Source organism: Sesamum indicum, linkage group LG1, assembly GCF_026168435.1.
Source record: "Sesamum indicum cultivar Baizhima isolate 11 linkage group LG1, ASM2616843v1, whole genome shotgun sequence".
Lineage (NCBI taxonomy): Eukaryota > Viridiplantae > Streptophyta > Magnoliopsida > Lamiales > Pedaliaceae > Sesamum > Sesamum indicum.
The window spans coordinates 1,124,568-1,146,540 of record NC_142657.1 but is presented as its reverse complement, the minus strand read 5'-3'; the positions used below and the strand labels follow the sequence as shown (position 1 = coordinate 1,146,540).

Below are 21,973 nucleotides of genomic sequence, written 5' to 3'. Positions count from 1 at the left end.
GTAAATAAACCATAAATCTCCTAATGTAGATATAATTATCCCTATATAATTTAATGAAAGAAGTAAATGCAAACTGTTGGATGATACCTTCAGAAGTCATATCACTTCCGTTTTGATTTCAAACTCACAAAACAAAATACAAGTCATTGATACGAATACGATAACAAAAATTACTAATTCACGCGTTTAAGCCCAAGATTTCTTCAAATCAAGTTTCCACTTTCGAAATCCTCTTTTTTCTTATAAAAAAAGAAAAAAGAGTTCACACGTGCCGATGGGGCATGTCCAGAACATATGTCCTGAACTATCCACCCCATCTGCCATCTCTACCTGCATTAGTTCCAACATCACAATCCATAACTCGTCGCGTGATCCGTTTATTAATTGAATATTGCGTCTGCAGCTGCAATTCATCAGCAGCGTTTCTGACATAATATTTGAGGCGACGACGGTACTATTATGACTCAGAAAAGCAATTTTTAGCTACAAAAACTTGAACCCCAAGCTACTAATTTTTCAGTTTCTGCTGATCACCACATAGAAGCAATCATGAGTATCCATGACTTGTCCCAATCAGTAGTAAATAGCAAATGGAGACAAATGTAGAGCATCTTGGCTAAGAGCAAAGTCAGCTTCAGAAACTTGGATTCCTTCTGTAAAATCTAAATTTGTGTCACACATCGGGCTCTCGTACTGAGACGGGCAAGTTTAGTTCAGGTTCGACTTCACCGAGAGGAGAGAAAAAGGAGGCAACCATGTCATCAGTTACTTCCTCCAACTTTGTCAGACTCCACTGGAAATTCAGAAATTACCTGGTTAACTAATTGTGTTTTTTGTCGGAAGAAATTTTATAGGGCCTTAAAAACGTACCTTTGGGGCGAAATCCTTGTCGACTAATCTTGCACGTACACCCTACCAAAGGAACAAATGCAGTATATAAGCAAGTTTTCGATGAAAGTTCCTGAGGGAGAATAGCAGTTAAGGCTATACCTCACAGAAATCATCCGAGACCTGTTTAGATATAAATTTCAGGGATGTGCGGTATTCTCTAGCGAGACACTGGTCGAGAGTTTGGAACCTACCTTCCCGTATCTTCGAATTGTGCACGGACAGAAAGGTTAGAATCATGAATGATGAAGGCAAAACAGATGGATTTTGTAGCAGAAGGTATTGTGAGACTTACTGACTGTAAAGTCACTTTCAAGCTCAATGGAGAAGCTTCTCTAATTTTGTTGAGCACCATACTATACCATTTATTATTAGATTCTGCCGCATTAGTTTCCTATAGGAGTAAAAACAGGAAATGAAATGGGCGTACGTGCAAATGAAAAGTCGATGATAGAAGGTGTACAAGATGGTATATACTCTAAAATTGAAAAGTGCCAGCGGATAAGGCGTATATGCTCATTCACAGTGTTCTTAACCAGAAAATAAGAACAAAGGAAATCCATAACACCAACTGGTAAGTAAATATGATAGGAGACTTACCAAAGCTTCAATAATTTCCTCCATGGTATCGTGGCAGAAAATCGAGTCAATTGTCTCAATCCTGATCACCATAAAGAAAAGTAGAGCTAAACAGACAGAAATAGGATAAATAAGCTAGCTGACTATCAAATATCATAAGATGATACGTAGTTAAGATATATCATTTCTTTCAAATACACTTAAGAAATGATATGAATAACGACCATAAAAGGCAGAAAAGGCAAAGACTGAAGTAGAAGGAAGGTAAAACAAAGGCTGCATGGGATGAAAACATTACTCATGAAGCATACTCCTGCTGTCCGGGTAGACTAAGCTGCCATATTGAGCAAGAGAAGTTTCAATGACCGAGCGGTCATCAGTTATCAAATTACCAAGACGTTCTTCAATCCAAGGAAGCTTCTGTTAAGGGAAGTGAATCTATGAAGATGCTTAATAAGTAAAATTAAACACTGAAACAAGATGTGGATTGGGCAAATGGAACACTAACTTCCTTTGGTGAATAGTGTGTGGCGAGACCGCAGGCCATCATTTCAACACCATTTAGCTTTTCCCCTGTAAGAGCTAAATATTCTCCTGCAGAGAGAATTTATCTTGAATCCATTATTTTTCCAACCTCTATGCTACTCAATAACCACAAGAGTTTTCAACATGCGTCAACATCAAGATGTAATGAAAACAATCCAAACCTCAAAACTTTATTTCTTTTGTACCTAAATAGCCAGGAAGACGAGAAAGATAATATGATGCCCCTGCATCAGGATGAAAACCTATTTGAACCTCTGGACTCGAGAAGACCTGCAATTCATCAGAAAGATCACTTTTTTTAAAACATAAAGACCCATAATTCAAAGCAAAAATGCTTGCAGAAGTGCTAATCATCCTAACAGCCTGAACATTATATTGTCCTGATTACTATTTATAGTTTATCATAATGGAAGAGGCAGCTATGTACTCTTATGCTGGGGAGCACTGCCATGTAGGCAATACCATGGTTATTTAACCAATTGTAACCCGTGGAACAGATCTTTCAGAACCATCAAATAAAATCCAATAAGAAGCATTGGCACATGCATGAACCTACAAATGATCAAGTCATCGGGATTGATAGTTATGTCTGCTGACTGTTGCATCATTCTGGACAGAGAAACTTAATAGAGCTTTCAAATGTTTTTCTTGTCTTTTTTTGAGCAAACAAATAAACGCATTAGTATAAAGCCTCAATAAGTTACCTTCTTTAGTTTTGTCAATATGAAGTAAAAAAGACAGAGATTTCAAGCTCCTAAACCAAAACAAAACTACAAGTCAATATGTGTTACCAAAGGCCGAATTGAACTTGATACCAATCATCACAAAATGTCTAGCTCATTCATTGAAGCACAATTAACATAATTATCAGAAACGACCAACTGAAAGGGCCCAAGCAAATGTTTTAAATGCTTTTCTCACTAAATTGTTACTTGAGATCTTCTAATTATCAAGCAGTTATTCATGCCTACGCTGCTGGCTTGCAACTTTCTCATTGAGTTCTCAAAGAGATGGTGTACATAAGCGAAAATTGCATGCATAACCCTACCACTGAGACATATAATCATTATCTGCGATATCAATACAGCATAGGAACAATACTTTCTATTTATCCAATGTGCGTGATTACAAAGACACATCCTTCTCATTCTTTGGACTGAACTAATCCCAGTTGGTAAGCACATCAAGAGGAGAGTAAACTCGAACTAAATCCTTCCAAAATGTTGCACGAAAAAATATGAAGCTAGGCTCAGGAAAACTCGAGTGCCTTTAACTTGTCCTGAACCAAGTTAACATACTTGAAAATCAATGGAAGCAAAAAACAATTTGTTCAGGATATGCATTCAGGGAGAAGTTTCATACAGTTCTATCAGTTACAACGCGAAACATCCCGGGAAGTGAAATACCTGCCCCGCCTCCCATTACAATACCATCCATTATAGCCACCTGTACAAACAACAATAATTCAGCTAAAAATAACAATTTAGCACGGTCTCCAAGTAATAAATTTACTGAAGAATTGAAATAATAAATTAGCAAGAATATATCCGACTAAGAAGACTCACAGAACTTCCTAAGACAATGAGGGAATTCACAAGCTTCAAAATCAACCACTACTACTTCAACTTCAGTAGGATGTCCATGATATCTTAATCCAAGAATCTAGGTGGAATATTACTTTCTAGGAAATATACACTGATATTAACTATTCAATGAGTCGAAACAAAGTGCACTGCAACAGTATGTTACTCCTATCCGAAGCCCCCATATAGTTTTATATTTGCAGCTATAGAATTAAAACTCTATTCAAAATGCTTATAAGTCAGTATTTCAGCAACAAGTACTATTACAGAATGATGATGGATGCAACTAAGTCTAAGATGTACTATAAGGTCAGCAATCATTTTACAGCATAGTAACCCCAGATGGAACTGAATTCTGTATCCTCTATTATTTCAGTTTCGAAAAACAAAATCCATTGTGGTTCAATCCCAATATAGGTTAAGAAGGTACTTCACCACGCGCAGGCTTACACATATGATGCTGGCCTCATAAATACGAAATCCATCTCCATTCATTTCTTAGGAATTTAGGGCAGAAACACAAGCAGCAGATATGAACACTAAATAGTCTATATATTAGGTTAATGCTCAAAGGAAAAAGAACTTTCCTTTTAGTTAAATATTTCAACAGATTTAATAGAGAGAAGTGAACTCACATGTGGCTTGAGATATGTCCCCAGAACATAGACGAACTTGTACAAACTCTGAAAGAATGCTTTGGATTCCTCTGTCTTCCCTGCATATTAGTTTTAAGTCAACAAAACTCCAGCTCAAAAGAAGAATATATCCCACCAGATACAAGGCCATCTGTAGTTCATAAAGTGATATGATATGAACATACGTATTATATTAGAATATAAGAGGTGTTGTTGCACAACACTGAATACATTCTAAGGAATTAAGTAGTGTCCTTCATGTTCATCAGAATCCAAATGCTGAGACCTGCTTTCCTGTCCATTTACAGTGTCTATGGAAAGAAGCCAATGCTGCCTCACATAAATATTTCACATTTAGCAATCTCCAAATGATGTCATTCACTATCAGCATTTATCTGATAATTTTCAAGCATCATATCAGAGAACCTTGAAACTTTTATTCACAATGTAAACATTAACCCAGGAACAAAGAGGTTCACACATGCATCCACGTATATTGATATTGTACCCAGCATTTGTTACTCTTCAGGCTGTTATGATGTAGCTGTATGTCAAGAACCTAAATTTTCACTAGCCTATAACAAGAAATGGAGAATCAGAAGTTAGATAATCGGTTCTAAGAGAAACCAAAAAACCTCGGACACACCGTAATAAATCCTACAACAAGCATCTTATTCATTTCTTGATGAAAACCTGCTTAATGACTTTAACATAATCTAACAGCTTATGTTAAGAAATAATGGCCAGAATTCATTGCGGACGCACATGCAAAATAAAAAAGTATCATTGATCAATGAGTAAAGTGCCTTGGTAAAAAAAGTTCACACCCATTTTGTTAGCAAACTATCTTTATCAGTTGAAACTTGATATAATCATCGCATACTACCAAATGAGTTTACCATTATGGTTCAAGGCTCAGTGCAGAGAGTTCAAATTGCCAGATAGAAACAAGCAAAAGCAGTTTGATGACCAACCTTCATTAAGCAGCTGATACAGTGCAACAACATCTGTGCCAGAGCAAAATGCTCTGTTACTACCCCCCTTCAAGAAAAAAGAGCAACTTTAGACAAGGGAAGAGAAATATAAATTATGGAGGTGGAATAATAAAATAATCAATTACCTTCATCATGACAAATCCTATATCTGAGTTTTCCTCCCAAGACTCATATAACCTGTTTAAACGAGCGGCCTACCATCGAGTGTAAAAAAGGTGCAACTAATATGAGTAAGTTAAGAATTTGAATAAGGAAGCAGAAAGTTGAATAAATAACAATCTTGAAGAAGGATTATATCACCTTTCCCTACAAGAATCACGTAATATCAAAAAGGGCTGTCTTAAACTACAATTTCTTTGGCATATTTGAACGGAACAATATCAAACACAGCAAGAACCAAATAATAATGTTGTAACAAACAGAAAATTGAGCGTGAATTTACCATAGAAGCAGTGAGAGCATTGAGTGCAGATGGTCTATTTAGAATGGCGGCCCTCGAATTAGCCCTTCCTTCCACCAATACCTGAATTTAACAATCACAACAAGACGTTCCCTTCAAAACATTATTTTTCAACGAATAAGAAGAATTCAAGTAAAATCTCAACATGGCCTCCCTTGCAATATCATTAAGTCCCTATATTACATAAATGCATATGTATGCAAACATAAACGAATTTCCCAATCTTTTCTTGGTAAAAATAGCAGAGCAACAAGTTGACATGGCTCGTCCCTATACTTCACCAGTTCATAAGCATCAAACATGCGACACGAAAGTAGTTTCAATAAACATAAATCAAAACTCAAGTAAAGATTGATAAACTAGCCTCTTCTCGTTGGAGATAGCCGGGTTCCGTATAACTGGGGAGAGCAGAAAAGCTTCTCCTCTGTTGAGAAACAAAACCATTTCTCTGTAAATAACGTCTCAAAGGTACCAGCAATTTTAGTTTCTGCATTCTTCAAACAACGATTGATCTCCGTGGTTAGGCTGTTCCTCGAGCTCGCAGTGTTCTTGCGGCTACGGCGGTCTCAAATGGGGTTAAATTCGGAAAAGAAGAGAGCTCTGGGAGCTGAGTCTCTAATACTGTGGAATAATTACAGTTTGGCCCCTGAATTTCTCATATTCATCTCTAGGACTGGTCACTTTCCTTGACTTACCCTTTAACATTTATTAGTTTTGGGATTAAGATTTCATCAAATCCCAATTTAAAATGCTAAACCAAAGTAATAAAGTAACATGGTATAAAGAAAATTGAATTTGTTTGCATATGTGTAGCATTAGTGACTTATAATTGTCAAAGTATATTTTTTTTTAGTGTGATATCTTTTTAAAGATAAATTTGCAAAATTTATATAAAGTTAGCGTGGATAATACGTCGCTCGATAGAACACTAAGGGAATCAAACTATGTGACCCTTCCATGCCCGATAGGGAGTTAATGATGATGTCGCACATTCCATATCTATTGGAAAGAATGAACTTTAACGACTTATAAACTCCAAAACTTCTTTCCATATTAGTTGCAAATATGAGTTTGAGTGGTTTATGAGCATCAGTGCAATCATTTCTTTGTACATGACGCCTTTTAAAACAGAAAATCATGAGGCTCGTTTAAAACTGAAACGAATAATACCTCACATAATAAGAAACTGATCGCATCCCATGTCGTATCACTCATTAATTTTATTATAATTTATAAATTTAGAATATCAAAAATAGAGAAATATTATATAACAAAGAACTTCTTTTTTTGTTTTTGCACACACTCCAAACACACAAAAAAAAAGTTCAAAAAGATTTGACTTTGTAAAAATAAATGATGATGAATAGTAAAAGGCAAAGGGGAGGCAGTTTAGAGTAGGTGGATCACTTGCATCACATTGCATGTCTACAATAACTTTGTACATTAAATCAAATAACATCCAAAGCAACCAAGTCTATTACAACTTTGGAATTTCCCCTTCCATGTGGAAATATTGTTATTTTAATTTAGATCATAGCATTAATAGAAGTCTATGCATAACATGAGATAAATGGCTGACTTATGTTAGAAATACCTCTACTCATACTTAAATAATTGCCTATACACTCTATGATTTCACCCTCATAAAATTATATTACAATTTTAATGGAAAAAATGCAAGTAACCCCTTGTTATATTGTAAATAAGCAAATTACCCATTATGAAAAAATAAATAGCGATTTACCTCTCTATATTTTTTAAAATACAACAATTTACCCCTTTATGATTTTTAAAAATGAAGCAATTCATCTCCCTGTATTTTAAAAAGTATAGTAGGGTAAATTGCTATATTTTTTTATAGGGAAGGTAATGTGCTCATTTTCAATATCGCATTGGGGTAAATTGTGATTCACCCCAATTTCAATAATGCAATAAAACATATAATTGTTTTTGTTCCATTTCTTGCTACTTCATGTTTTGACTTTTATGTTCAGTTACAAATTAAATACTTGAACGATTAATACAAATCTTGATTTATCAGCGTAACGTTATTGAAATTTAAATAAAATTATTGAACATCTAGAATGAATCCTTAAATGAAAGAATATTGCAACTAATAAATATTTGTGAAAAATGGGCCATAAGTTTGAAATTTATCTACCCCTTAAAAATAAGTTTGATAAAAAAGAAAAAGCATGAAGAGAAATACAGGTTTAAGCAAAGACAATATTATAGAATGGTAGAAATATAAATAACTTTCCTTGATTTCCACTTTTAGCCCGAGAAGTGAGAGTGCAACTACCGAAAGCAACCGACAGGTTTATATTACACACAAGAACGATCATTCCATGTCTCAATTCTTCTTCCCCCACTCCCCTGGATCTGAAAGCAGAGCGTTCTTGATTGATTTCACGATGGGCAGAGTTGCTGTTGGATCCCGTGCAATCCGTACACTTTTCATATTCACAATCATCTCCATTCTGCTCTTTTCCGACAATGCTGGCTGCTTCTATCTCCCCGGTGTTGCCCCCCAAGACTTCGAAAAGGTTTAATGATTTTCTGTAGTGTTCTTTTTGTGATTTGGGTTTTCATTTATAGCATTCTTTAGTAATCCCGTGTGAAAATCTAAGTTGTAGCGTGTTTCTTGATCTGGGTTGATTCTGTTCAAAGATCTGACCTTTCTGTTTGTTTCTCTTTGTTCTTGTGTGTAGGATTAGATTAGGTTAGCAATTCGAAATGGGTTTTTCTTGAAAATTTGAGAATTTGATCAGAGAAAACGTATAGTGTGATACTGATGCTTGTTGTTGCCTATATGTTGTGGTAGTGCTTGGAAAAAAAAACATAAAACGTTTTGATGTATAAAGTACATCATTGGATCTTATTCTTTCTGTGCAATTACACTTATTGAGCTTAGTTTAATTAGTAGGAACCGCTTTTGCGTGTAGGATTCTATATTGTTGGAGTGGGTGGTTCCTAGCAATTTGTGTACGTATCGTTGTATTGATCATTGCCATTTGCTTAATGAAATTTCAGGACACAATGAAAATTGTAGAATATGAACATCAAAAGCACTTGGAAACATAATAAAAGAGCACATGGTTAATTTTTCGCTTTAAGTAGGCGTGCAATTAATGGATGTTTGGCATTTGAGTTCTTAGTGTTGTCTAAAATGTTTACTTCACTTTTTGTTGTTTATGTAATGTTGAGTTGAATTAACAACTATACTCGCATTGATCCTGTTATTCTTTTTCTTGTTTCTCCAGGGAGATCCATTGAATGTGAAAGTGAACAAACTGACTTCTATAAAGACTCAGCTTCCTTACTCATACTATTCTCTTCCTTTCTGTCGCCCAAACACTATAATTGACAGTACAGAAAATCTTGGAGAAGTACTTCGTGGGGATCGCATTGAGAACTCTCCTTATGTGGTTGGTGTATTATATTTGATGATATATTGCTTGTTTTACCTTCTGTCAGTCAATTGACCTTTCTTCTTTGCATGGTTATGTTACAGTTTAGGATGAGGGAACCACAAATGTGCAATGTTGTTTGTCGGCTCACGTTTGATGCCAAAACTGCAAAAGATTTCAAGGAAAAAATTGAAGATGAATATCGTGTCAACATGTACGGCTATATTTCGCACTGAGCAAATCATTCTCTTACATCATGTTTCAATGGAGTCTAATTTGAAACCATTCCCTTGCTTAATACTTTTGCATTCTGTAATGCAGGATTTTAGATAATCTTCCTTTGGTTGTTCCAATTCCAAGATCAGCACAGGACGGTCCTCCAATCTACCAGCTCGGTTTTCATATTGGGCTGGAAGGGCAATATGCTGGTGTAAGTTTACTGATTATTTCAGAAGATTATGTTCTAGCAATTTCTGTACAAGATTTCTGATCTTTTTACTTTTGCAGAGCAAAGAGAAAAAGTATTTTCTCCACAACCATTTGAGCTTCACAGTCAAGTTCCACAAGGATCAGCAAACGGATTCATCAAGGATTGTTGGTTTTGAAGTCACGCCATATAGGTGGGTTCTATATGTAGCGTATTATATTTAAGAAATTGTGAAAATTCTGTTATTTTCCAAATCTTTCCATTGACTGATTTCCTACCGAACTCATCATTTATACTGTTTGCTTTAGTGTCAAGCATGAATATGAAGGAGAATGGAGCGGCAATACTCGCCTAACCACATGCGATCCTCATGCCAAGCGTTTAATTACTTCTTCCAACTCTCCCCAAGAGGTTGAAGATAAACAAGAAGTCATATTCACTTACGACGTTGAATTCCTGGTAAGTCAGTTCACCTAAGCATATTTCCACATTAAGCATTGATCTTCATCACTCCATCAACTTATTGTTATTATGTCTCCTGGAGCCTAGATTTTCATTTTCTGTTCTTTGTTTGTCTTAATGCAAGTTATTTCTCGCTTTTCCCAACGCCAATTTCATGTTTATGGGGATCAATACTTCATGATCCAATGTCTGTTTTGCAGGAGAGCCAAGTGAAGTGGGCATCAAGATGGGACACTTATCTTCTAATGGCTGATGATCAAATCCATTGGTTCTCCATAGTCAATTCTCTGATGATCGTACTCTTTCTCTCGGGCATGGTCGCGATGATAATGCTGCGGACACTTTACCGAGACATCTCCAAGTACAATGAACTTGAGACCCAAGAAGAGGCCCAGGAAGAAACAGGATGGAAGTTAGTCCACGCTGATGTCTTCAGGCCCCCAACCAACTCAGATTTGCTCTGCGTCTATGCTGGAACAGGCGTACAGTTCCTGTGTATGATGCTAGTCACTATGATCTTTGCTGTCCTCGGATTTCTTTCCCCTTCAAACAGAGGTGGTCTTATGACAGCCATGTTATTGCTATGGGTATTCATGGGAATTTTTGCTGGTTATGCTGCTGCCCGTCTTTACAAAATGTTCAAAGGAACGGAGTGGAAGAAAATCGCCCTCCGAACCTCGTTCATTTTCCCAGCAACAATCTTTAGCATCTTCTTCGTACTCAATGCTCTCATTTGGGGCCAGAAATCTTCCGGGGCAGTCCCTTTCGGAACAATGTTTGCTCTGGTCTTCTTGTGGTTTGGTATTTCAGTTCCACTCGTCTTCGTAGGCAGCTACGTTGGATTCAAGAAGCCAGCAATCGAGGACCCCGTAAAGACCAACAAAATCCCAAGACAGATCCCACAACAGGCCTGGTACATGAACCCAATCTTCTCAATCTTGGTTGGAGGCATACTCCCATTCGGAGCTGTTTTCATCGAGCTCTTCTTCATTCTAACCTCAATATGGCTGAATCAGTTCTACTACATCTTCGGATTCCTCTTCATCGTCTTCATCATCCTCATCATCACCTGTGCCGAGATTGCAGTCGTGCTCTGCTATTTCCAATTATGCAGTGAAGACTACCTCTGGTGGTGGAGGTCATATTTGACATCTGGTTCCTCTGCACTATACCTGTTCCTCTATGCAACTTTCTACTTCTTCACAAAGCTTGACATCACTAAGCCTGTTTCGGGTGCTTTGTACTTTGGGTACATGCTGATTGCTTCGTACGCGTTCTTCGTGCTAACGGGCACCATTGGTTTCTATGCTTGCTTCTGGTTTACCAGGCTGATTTACTCTTCTGTCAAGATTGATTGAGAGTGCAAAACTGTTGTACGAGAAGAGGGTCTATCTTGTAGGAGCAGCAGAAAACCAGGCAAAGAGAATTCATTCAACTCAAAGTTCATGTACACTCGCAAATTTTTTGAACTGAATTATTATGTTGATTAGTTGTAGATTTGTAGTGGTTCATTTTCACTGTTTGTATTCGATGCTATCTTATTAGTTTTGTGAATCAGGTCCAATTCTTGCCATCTTTACGATGCGGTCTTATAATTCGGGCGCTTTTGTAATATCAAGAACATGAACAACAATAATAACAACTCTGTTATTTGAGCAACCGCAGTACTACATTTTTCACAATATACAACGTAGTAATAACAAAATCCCAGATCCCCTATTTTCGTTGGCGCGTTTCAGCCGGATCAGTAGCACCCGCCGGGGCTCGAGGGACGTCGAGGTGTCTAGCTTCAGGCTTCCTCCTGCCGTACATGTACCAGAGGCCGCCGGCCACCGCGAGGCCTGCTACCGCCATGGTGTAGGGACTGTAAGGCATGCTCCAGCGCTGGCGAACGCCGCCGGCGGGATTCGAGCCTGCTGTCCTGTGGGCATCATTCCCTGCCATTCTTGATTTTTTTCCCTCCTGTGAGCAATTGTGCAGTTGTGTGTGTGTGAAATGGAGTGCTGGTTATATGAGTGCTGGTCATGGAGGTGCATGGGACATAAACGTGTCGTCTTGGTGGATGGATTGTTTATTACACGTGTTAGTTTGGGTTGACAAGACAACTTTATCTTGTTCATATCTCTTCTACATTCTTCTTTTCTAAGTGCTCAAAAGGAAAAGAAATTAGTTAATAACTTTATGGAGTGTATGATAAGATTCTTATAAAATACCTACAAGATTCAAACATGGAATTTATAAGATTTAAAAAGTAAAATATTAAAATTTTATAGATTTATTTAAAAAGAAAAAAAATCTTAATTTATTTTTAGAATTTAATATGTTTTTTAATTTTAATAATATTAATTACAAGATTATATGATCTTTTATAATTTGACTATATCCAAACACTTTAACCGTTGGATTCTTTTAAAACTTGTCACAATTATAAATATTACATCGTTATTTAAAAAATTATAAATACTCAAATTTAATAATTTTTTCATAGTAGTCCATTGTAATGAAATATTTGTTAGATTTAATTTCAAGAAGGTATTTATAAACTTTTAAATAATAAAAAATATTTATAATTATAAAAAATCCTCAGAGGAGCTCAATGTAATTTACACATTTTTAAAACATGTATGAACTTAAAAATGTTGTTTGTGTAAACTTAACCTTACGAGCACCATGGCATTATTGATAATTGAGGATATTAGACAACGAATTCTTAGCATTAGTTTATCTACATCAGTCAGTACACGAGCTTTATATAGACTATGGCGTATCCCTTGGCCTAACGAGGGAGAAACCAACTGATGATCACATTGTTGTACTATACTACTATTTTACTTAATGAAACTTACATTTACCCAAAAAAAAAAAACTTAACCTTAAAAAATAGAGAAGATTCAAGGCAAATAAACTCCCTGTAAATGTACAGAAAAAACTTGTAAAGCTTAAAAAAAGTTGCACGATTGATGCCAAACAAACTCTTGAGAAGTATAATCACAAATGGCATCAATAGTTCAAAGAAAGGCAGATGATGTTATGCATTTCTTTTCTCCTTGTTCTTTCTTCTCTTTTAACCAAAGACTAGTTTAGGAGAAACATCACTACTGAAAAACAATAATACATTTTTTTCTTATGTTGAAGGTACAAGTTAAAACCTTAAAACGGTTAGAATCCGAATATATGACTAATCGAATCAAAAGATCGTATACAAAATTGAAGCCACCTCAGTTGATCATCAGCAATCACTTGAGTCCCTCGCTTAAACCTGGCGGCATTCCTAAGCTCTGAGCAAGATTGCTCATTCTTTCTTTCATGGCCTGCACGCTCAAAGCAACACAAGTAATGATAAATGCTCAAGAAATGAATCTCGAAACGAAGGAAACCTTAGGAGGTCATGGGATCTTGTATTTCAGATAATCGCAACACATTGTTGTGATTGTCATGAAATTTGAAATCTCGGGGCCGCATAAAAGTGACCCTTAATTGTCTCACCTCAACACTTTTCTTGTGTGCGTCCTTGTAGGCCTCTGTCACCAGAAGAGAGAGTCTCTGGACAATGAAATATATTTCAATAACTCCGTAAAAACGGGAGAAAACTATAGTATTCTCCAACTTGAGAATTGTACGAGAATTCTATGGAGTATGATAACAAATGGGCACAAAATGAGGCGGTATCCGAGTGATTTTGACCAACTTACTTCAGCTCCCAACTCCATAGCAGCCTCAGTTATCTCAATGCGCACAGGTTGTTGATTCCCAGAGAGTGTTGCCTAGAAAAAAGATTCATCAATGCATTCAAGGAGATGCAAGAGTTTGCTGTGAAATTCTTATACTAGTTTTTTAACTATATGTAAAGCTTTATCAGTGAGTATCATAAATGTACTTTGTCTTCAGTATCAACATAGGAGCATATTGTAATATTTATTCTGTGGTAGCTGCACAACGATTATGTAGAAATATCACCAATAAGGCTGAAAAGCATCTTCCAATTGACACATTATTGGTACTTAATGAAAATGAGCTCGAAATTTACCTTTATTAGCTCATCTTCACAATAACCATCAAATTCAGCTCTGCAATTTGGCAATATTTTTGTATTGAAGACAGAATATTTTAAATCCTTAAAAGATAAAAATATAAATGAAAATGAGTTCCAGTAATGGCACTTACGCAGCGAGTTCTTTTTGCACTCGTACAGCCTCAACTTGGACAACCATCTGCGCCTTTTTTACAGTCTCATATAAATTTTGCATGTTTCCTAATATTCCTGCCTATATCAAGCAAAACTATAAATGAGCACATCAATATGAAATGATTAGAGTTGAACTGGTAAAATTAAGCATGCATACAGAGAAAAACAAGAAAAAAGATACATGCCAAATGAAAACTATGATAAGTTCATTGCAAAATACAGATGATATGCCAACTGGATATTTTGAAGCTATTATTGGAGGACTATGTTTCCGGGTAACAAACTGTTTTATCATTTAGATGCATATGAAACCTTAAAGAACTTTCCATATATTTTCAAAGTAGACAGCCCTCTTTTCGACAAAGCTTCAAACACTTAAGTATGATTCTGTGATACGTAGAACTTTCATGTTTGTTTTGTAGTAGATTGTTGCAAATTCTGTAGAGTACCAAACATAACAAAATTATTGAGGGAATTGCATTCAACTAAATGAACTCCTTTTAATATACATGAAAATTTGTTCACAAGCTGGGCCCTCTTATCCAGATTAACAGCTAATATCAACCCAACCTATCTGACAAGTCATCAATTTACCAGCAGTATTGCCCTTGCATCAAGAGCACAACTGATACTCCAACTAAGATTCATTCTGTGGCCCAACAGCTTAATAGGTACATGAAAGTATGTCAAAATATCCAGTCTAGAATGCTGGATGTGAATTATTGAAAAGAGGGCTTCACAAAGATCTAAAAAGAGGTCAATAAGCAAAATGCCAACAAGTGTCAAACATATTCAGAACACACTCAAACATGGAATTTGAAACGAAGATAGAATTCATCCAAATGCCTAGTAGCCCAATTGTGGACACATATGAAATACCTTTGAAGAACCATCATCACTCTTATCATTGCCATCTTTCTTTCCACCAAATAATGCATGCACACGAAGAGATCTTCTAACACTCCCAATTCGATTTCCTTGCCATGATAAATTCGGGGTTCCAACAAGATTTGCATTCTGAAGTATCTTGCCTGAAACGCAATAAAGAATATGCAAAACAGTTGCCAGCAAGAATAGAAAAACACGATACTAAAACTTGGACAACTTCTTAATATACTTCAAGGTCGAATCATTGTTAATGGAAAATAAGGTTAACATTGATTATAACACAAACCTTGTGAAAAGAGCAGATGGCGGGATATTGGACCTTTAGTAATCAAAGCAAGGTTAAATTTGTACCCAGTATGGACAACCTAGTGGATCTTTCTTCCACCTTCCCCCAATCCTATTTATACTCTATTCATTGAATTCATTCAATTTCTCATCATCTCTGGCTCTTTTAATATATATTTCATCCTTACAATATATACGAATAGACCAAACTAAACATTATAAAATACCTCAGCCATTTACCAACAAGCTCCAGGACCCTTACCTTAAAAAATTCATAGGACCAAGGAATCCTTTTTTCGTAAAACAGCTTGGCAATTGCAAGGGCACTTTTCATGAAAGCTAACTTGAGATCAAGAGCTTCAATAACGGTCACAATTTACTCACAGGATATATTATTTGGCCACTCACAAAACCTTGTGTCTTTACATCCATCTCAGTTATTTTGTCCAGCTTCCTAACACTTGACTTCATATTGGAAAATTTATCCTTAAATTTCGTACTGCCTCAACTGTATCTATCTGTAAAGGGGTATAATTGAAACACCAAAGACAAATAGGTGGAGACAAAGAAACCAAGTTTCTTGCTTCAATAAATTTCATCACCGTATTCTCCAAAAATGGTTTTCCCATATAACACAGATTCCTAAATTGCCCGCATATCCTGACTGTATCAAAACTACAAGAATTTCAATTTTCAACTAAAGTCAAAGATTTCAAGAAATATCACTCAAGAATGCCCATGTAGTTGAAAAAAATCCTTTCTTGCGACCTTGAACTCAACAAGAATCCCAGTCTTATAAATGCGGATTGTCGTTCCTAAAACCATCTATCCAGGAACTCCAACAAAAGAAAATAACGGTGTGAACACAAACACACTCACACAGAGAGAAATAGAGAGAAGGAACTTACAAGAAGAGAAAGACGACGAAGAGGGGAATTGAGCTGCCAGAGCTGCACTCGGAGACATCGCCATTTCTTAACGTTATCTGATACTACAAGTATTCAAGATTTCAATTTCGGAAATTGATTTCAAGGGTTGGGGGCCTCTGTTTATTGCAGTATTCTTGATAAAAAAAAAAAAAAAAATCCTAGTTTTAGGTAAATATCGCAAATCGCAGAAGACGGGCACACCCCTGATGGAATTTTCTAACTTCTACGCCCCAATTTCTTGGCAACTGCAAAAATTCGGATATTTCAGATTGACCCCTAAACTTTTTTATTTTTTTTCCCCTTCTTAATTAACAGAGTGAATTACAACGAGCCAATCTCTTGAAAAAGTACTTATATCCCTCTAATTTTGACGATTTTCTAATAATTAGTTAAATTTGTTATTTTTTTTTAAATTTTCATTCATTTTTTGTAGTGAAACTAACCAAAATATTCTATGAATTATTAATTATTATTTAAATTATTTTAAAAGAATTTTAAAATATTTTTTTGGACTAAATAGATGGTTCTTTATAATTTTTTTTCCACTTCAATCAATTTTTATAATTTTTTAATTTTTTAAAATTAAAAATACTTTAAAAAGCAAAATTGACAATTATAGACATACATTTAAGGATTATATAATCTTATCAAACATCAAACAGAATATTTTATGATTTTTTAAAAAATAAGTTATATCAAAACTTAGAATAACTCCTTCTATAATTTACCCTAATTAATAATAACAGAAGTTTATTAATTGAATATTGTAAATAATATTAAGAGTAGTATCAAAATTGAATAGCTAATGGATCCAACAAGTAGTTAATACAAGAAACATGGACAAATACAATTATATTTTTGGGATTGAATTTTTTATTTTATTTAATATATACATGTCATGTTTATATTGTGATTGGTACGACTTAATGACTTATGGCCCAAGAACGGGTTAAGAGGCCCAACACTCTACCTCTTGGTCCCAATTCTCGCGAGGGAGGAAGCTCGCCTCGAGGAGCCCAATGATCGCGGCCCAAATGACGACAGTCAGCCCTACTCCCACTTATACGTCGCCCTTTAACCCACGTGGCGTGCATTAAACCTCCCGTGTATGCCCCCTTCTTTGAACAACTTGAAATACGCCTGGCAGAAAGACTTCCCTCAAGAGCCTGGACACTTCCACCCAACAAACTCCCTGTGGACTGAGAGTCCCCCTCCGCCTCGGACTCTCTCCATCACTTGAATCATGATCCTTAAATAATAGGACTTGATCAGGCCTTATCTCAATCAATTTTATCCATACATCGCCAGAATAGGAAGCCCTACCGACTCCTTAATAAAGGAGGACACTTCGATATTAAAAGAAGACTCATCCTCAGGCGGGAGGACACCTTCATCCTATAAAAGGTTGGCTACTACTCTGCTATGCTTCTATAAGTATTCATATACATGATCTATCTCTATTTTTCTATCATTATATCTCATTCTTTTAACGCTTTCTATTATTTCAAAGTATTACATTAAATTTAGTACTAATTTAGGCTTCGAAGTGCTAATGTTTTATTTAGTAGGTCTCTTTCTTTTGTATTCTCCTCTAAATAATTTAGGCCCAACGTCCGAGTTTGAGTTCATTAAACTCATGCTAAAACGGCACATATCACAATGATTATATTATTTATTCTATTTAAAATAAAATTTTATACATGTATTATATTTATAAATATTATATATTTAAAATAAAAAAATTCAATTAGCATATTTCCATAGTACATCTTTTGCCAAAATATAGACAATAATCATAGTGATTACAATTATGAGACTATCATCAATATTTTATAGGGTAAATTATGTCCACACTTCCTAACATTAAATTTAATTATATATTAATTTTTATATTTAATAAAATTATATGTAACCATCATTTAAAATTATAATTGTAATTATACCTATATCCTAAAAATTTTACGAATATCACCTAGACCTATTAATGGACGAGTATTGCTTTAATCGAACACAGACCCAACCAAATACCAATGACATTTTTTTCATACCTTATTCATATTCTACTCTCTAAAATACCCATATGGTCTTACCCAAATTATACCAAAATAATTGGATAGAGTTTCAGTCTTACCCATTTCAAAACTATTTTTTTTCTTTTATAATATATTTTAAAAAAATAAAAGTTCTCAAACTTTTTAATTTACATTCGAGTCAACTTATTAGTGTTTTTTCATAATCCATTGATTGATAAAATAGGACTAATTACTTAAATTTTTCATCATTGAAATTTAAATAATAGACTTGATATTGTCTAAATGACGGACTAATATTGATAAAATTTTAAATAAAAATCTTAAACTTATTGAAATGATGGACCGATAAATCAAGGCGAGTTAAAAATAAAAATGAAGAGATAAGAGTTGATAAATTTCAAATCTCTTAAGTATCATTTAAATTTGCATTTGCTTTCAATTTTGACTTGATGAACTTTAATAATTTGAGTTCGGACAAATTTTATTTATTCACAGCTTACTCAAATTTAACTAAATTACTTTTTGTCCGTATTTTTTTATTATCTAAACCGTCAAGTTAAATTTTGCTTATTTAATCATAAAATTAATTTTAAATAATCGCGAAATCAATATGAAAAACTCTAGCATATTTGTTCAAAATTTCAATACATAACAATATAAATAAAATATGTAAAGAAATGATCATATACTATTTAATTTTTTAAGCATTAAATAAATTTAGTTGATTGATTTACTAAAAAATTTCTATAATTCCATAATTTTAAGTTAATGGATAAATGAATATTTTTGGATATTAGACTATATCGATATGACCCATGAGTATTTTAGGGTATTAGTCATTACCCATACCGATGAATATCTTTTTGGGTATTAGACTATTCCGTACCCACTAATCTAATTTCATGAGTGTAGGTTAGAGTAGGATCTTCTATCCATTGGGTAGGATATGGATATTCGGACGAAAGTTATTTTTTGGGTAAGAGTAAAGTAAAACCCTACACATTGACAGCTTGGTACATTGACACCCCTTAGTGAGTGTATTTATAAAAATTAAAAGGTATTTATATAATTTAATCTAATTTTGGAAACTACTAATATAATTTACACTATTTTATATGATCTTTGGAGTCCTCCACCTCTTATAAAATTGTAGCTAATAGACTAAAACAGTAGCTATGAATGTGTTTTCGAAACTAAAAAATGTTTCATTCATTATTTTTTTTTCCTTTAAAAATGAAAAGCAAGAAATGATAAGGAAAATGGAACAGAATAGATTGAATTCATCAACCGCCATCTTTTTGCGCCCAAGAGTTTCATTTTCAAATGTTATTCATAAGTAGAAAATGAGATCCATACAAACAGATTGCAGTAAGAACAGAAACTTGCAGTGAACCTTAATACTAATTAACCTCTGAAAAATTCTTCAAATGTTCTCCCATAATCATATTCTTCACTGGCTGAAGTTTTGTTTAGATCTTGAAAGTTAAACCAGAGCCGTCGAACTTGCTCGCCATGAGGTCCTTAACACGTTCAGCCATTGCAGGAGTAAGATGATTGATCCAATCTCCGACTTCTCCCTTCCTGAAGAATGAACTGTTTTTCAGTACATCAAGGATGTATCCATTCTTGTTCACCTCCAAATTCCTAAGATTTTCGATGCTACATAGCCTTGAGATTTGATCCACGACACCTTGTTTTTCTTCCTCGGGTGAAAATGGGGACCCGATGAATTCAGCAATCTTCTTGACATGAGGCGTGATATCCTCTTTCAGATCCTCGTACCTCAGAAACAACACTTTCTGAGGATTCTTCAAGCCAGCATTCCAGTATCCAAGAGTATGGTCCCAGAGGGGCCCGAAATGATGAATTCCCTGGCAAAACAAGTCGAAAGCCGCGTCTATATCGAGTGGCACTGCGACTTTTTCTATCTTGTTTTCGAGCCAGAAATGGCGGTGTGAAACGAACTGATCCAAAGGATTTCTGCAGACGTAGATAATTTTACACTCGGATTCACGGATGGAATCAGGAAGCATTTTGAAAGGCATGTGTGTTGCGAAAATTCTTGGACTAGGGAGGTCTTGGAGATTAGGATTTTCTTGGTATGAATAAAGATTGAACTCGAGGTAGGGCACAACTGTGTGAGGATTGGAAGTGAGTAAAGGGCTTTGGTCAATGGAGATAACGTTGCGATTGGCTATGGAAAACACAAGCGCTTTCAACCAGGTGGTTCCTGATTTTGGGATGGATGCCAATATGATGTCGGAATCTTTTGCTTTGAAGTACTTTTGAGCGGACAATATTGGTCGAAGTGCGATATCTGGCAACCAGAATGCATCGTATTTAACGAGCGGAAGGCCATCCCAGTTCGTCTGTTGTTCAAGTGTTTGGAGCAACTCCTGGAGCTCATTTGAAACTTCTTTCTTCTCCATTTGAATGATGAATGTATTCTCAAAAATTCAAGTACGTACTACTCTTTTATAGACTACTCTACACTCTCTACATGTGCTTTCTTTGTTTCATATTATGATGGGCAAAAGACAATTTTCGTCCCACAGCTATAGGCCATTTTCGTTTTAGTCCCGTAAGTATCTAGGGTTTCAATTTGGTCCCGTAAAACTAAAAAATTCGCAATTTCAGTCCAAATTTCGCCGGAAAATTTTGTGGGTCGCCGGAAAAAGTCACATGCGATGCATGTGACTTTTAAAATTGGGGGCTCGATCCTGATTGGCTGGAGAAGCTGATGTGGCGCATATGTGGCGCATACGTGGAAATTAAAAAAAAAAAACGACGAAAATCGAGCTCGCGACCGTCGGCAAAGGCGGAGGATGGCTTTCGTCAAATCTTTGCACAGAGGTGACCGAAATCGATGGGACTGGTCTCAAAAGATTCGCCAGAACAAGAGGCGTTCAACGATGGTCTTCCGAGCAGGTGGTTCGTTCAGACGAAGGAGAATACGCCGGCGGAAGGTGCAGTCGCGGCGGACGATGATTGAGATCTTCAAAACGATGGATCTTTGCACCTAGTTGATGAAAATGGATGAGACTAGTCCCATTAAAACCGCAGTGAGGAGACGAATCCAATGGTACCAATCCGCGATCGTGGGTCGTCCTGTCGCCGGCGAATCGATGGGAATTGTCCGTGGCGGTCAATTTCAAAGCCCAGTCGCTGTCGTGGTGGGATCTCAAAATTGGTTGAAGGGTTTTGCTCTCCTTGCTATGGGGAATCGAATGGTATATGTGGTGGCCAGAAATTTCAAGTAACGGCGGCGGAATTGAAGAGAGAAGGTAGCGGCGACTGGCGGGCGATTTTTCTTTTTTTTTTTTTAATTTCCACATATGCGCCACATCAGCTTCTCCAGCCAATCAGGATCGAGCCCCCAATTTTAAAAGTCACATGCATCGCATGTGACTTTTTCCGGCGACCCACAAAATTTTCCGGCGAAATTTGGACTGAAATTGCGAATTTTTCAATTTTACGGGACCAAATTAAAACCCTAGATACTTACGGGACTAAAACGAAAATGGCCTATAGCTGTGGGACGAAAATTGTCTTTTGCCCTATTATGATTTTTGGAGACTGGGAATCTTGTTGAGATATTACAAGATAACGTGTCGGGTAGTGTGCCGGATGAATCACAATCAATCATGCATTTTGGTGGTTTTTTTTT

General features: G+C 35.7%; 4 protein-coding genes across 4 annotated transcripts; 1 reads left to right on the top strand and 3 right to left on the bottom strand.

Annotated features, from left to right (window-relative positions):
- Positions 1-347: 347 nt before the first annotated feature.
- On the bottom strand, positions 348-6,302 carry LOC105164969 (small ribosomal subunit protein mS47). Its single transcript, XM_011083864.3, has 14 exons — positions 6,051-6,302; positions 5,669-5,749; positions 5,352-5,420; positions 5,206-5,272; positions 4,232-4,311; positions 3,376-3,459; positions 2,199-2,283; positions 1,976-2,061; positions 1,766-1,887; positions 1,489-1,549; positions 1,184-1,282; positions 991-1,092; positions 871-912; positions 348-793 (listed from the first exon to the last, which is right to left on the bottom strand). The coding sequence occupies exons 1-14, from the start codon at positions 6,177-6,179 to the stop codon at positions 674-676; spliced, it is 1,227 nt and encodes a 408-aa protein (XP_011082166.1). The 5' UTR covers positions 6,180-6,302; the 3' UTR covers positions 348-673.
- A 1,645-nt stretch (positions 6,303-7,947) lies between these two features.
- Positions 7,948-11,542, top strand: LOC105164886 (transmembrane 9 superfamily member 8). The gene is made up of 7 exons (XM_011083740.3): positions 7,948-8,232; positions 8,950-9,114; positions 9,201-9,310; positions 9,418-9,526; positions 9,604-9,716; positions 9,832-9,982; positions 10,186-11,542. Exons 1-7 carry the CDS (start codon positions 8,035-8,037, stop codon positions 11,341-11,343), a joined length of 2,004 nt encoding a protein of 667 aa, XP_011082042.1. The 5' UTR covers positions 7,948-8,034; the 3' UTR covers positions 11,344-11,542.
- A 66-nt stretch (positions 11,543-11,608) lies between these two features.
- LOC105164802 (nucleoid-associated protein At4g30620, chloroplastic) lies at positions 11,609-16,473 on the bottom strand. The gene is made up of 7 exons (XM_011083618.2): positions 16,253-16,473; positions 15,051-15,202; positions 14,150-14,250; positions 14,013-14,052; positions 13,678-13,749; positions 13,472-13,528; positions 11,609-13,296 (listed from the first exon to the last, which is right to left on the bottom strand). Exons 1-7 carry the CDS (start codon positions 16,314-16,316, stop codon positions 13,222-13,224), a joined length of 561 nt encoding a protein of 186 aa, XP_011081920.1. The 5' UTR covers positions 16,317-16,473; the 3' UTR covers positions 11,609-13,221.
- A 3,081-nt stretch (positions 16,474-19,554) lies between these two features.
- LOC105156032 (cytosolic sulfotransferase 15) lies at positions 19,555-20,813 on the bottom strand. The gene has a single exon (XM_011072063.3). The coding sequence runs from the start codon at positions 20,733-20,735 to the stop codon at positions 19,776-19,778; it is 960 nt and encodes a 319-aa protein (XP_011070365.1). The 5' UTR covers positions 20,736-20,813; the 3' UTR covers positions 19,555-19,775.
- Between the last annotated feature and the right edge of the window lie 1,160 nt (positions 20,814-21,973).

What these genes read in the sequence shown, in the direction of transcription:
- LOC105164886 (XM_011083740.3), top strand. Translation starts at nt 8,035, where the DNA reads ATGTCTCAATTCTTCTTCCCCCACTCCCCTGGATCTGAAAGCAGAGCG. An exon ending in TTGAGAACTCTCCTTATGTG is followed by an intron (nt 9,115 to 9,200) that starts GTTGGTGTATTA and finishes GTTATGTTACAG; the next exon opens with TTTAGGATGAGGGAACCACA. An exon ending in CTTACGACGTTGAATTCCTG is followed by an intron (nt 9,983 to 10,185) that starts GTAAGTCAGTTC and finishes TCTGTTTTGCAG; the next exon opens with GAGAGCCAAGTGAAGTGGGC.
- LOC105164802 (XM_011083618.2), bottom strand. Translation starts at nt 16,316, where the DNA reads ATGGCGATGTCTCCGAGTGCAGCTCTGGCAGCTCAATTCCCCTCTTCG. An exon ending in GTGAAGATGAGCTAATAAAG is followed by an intron (nt 13,750 to 14,012) that starts GTAAATTTCGAG and finishes TCTTTTTTCTAG; the next exon opens with GCAACACTCTCTGGGAATCA. An exon ending in CACACAAGAAAAGTGTTGAG is followed by an intron (nt 13,297 to 13,471) that starts GTGAGACAATTA and finishes TTGAGCGTGCAG; the next exon opens with GCCATGAAAGAAAGAATGAG.
- LOC105156032 (XM_011072063.3), bottom strand. Translation starts at nt 20,735, where the DNA reads ATGGAGAAGAAAGAAGTTTCAAATGAGCTCCAGGAGTTGCTCCAAACA.
- LOC105164969 (XM_011083864.3), bottom strand. Translation starts at nt 6,179, where the DNA reads ATGCAGAAACTAAAATTGCTGGTACCTTTGAGACGTTATTTACAGAGA. An exon ending in GTATCAGCTGCTTAATGAAG is followed by an intron (nt 4,312 to 5,205) that starts GTTGGTCATCAA and finishes ACTAATATGCAG; the next exon opens with GGAAGACAGAGGAATCCAAA. An exon ending in CACACTATTCACCAAAGGAA is followed by an intron (nt 1,888 to 1,975) that starts GTTAGTGTTCCA and finishes TTCCCTTAACAG; the next exon opens with AAGCTTCCTTGGATTGAAGA.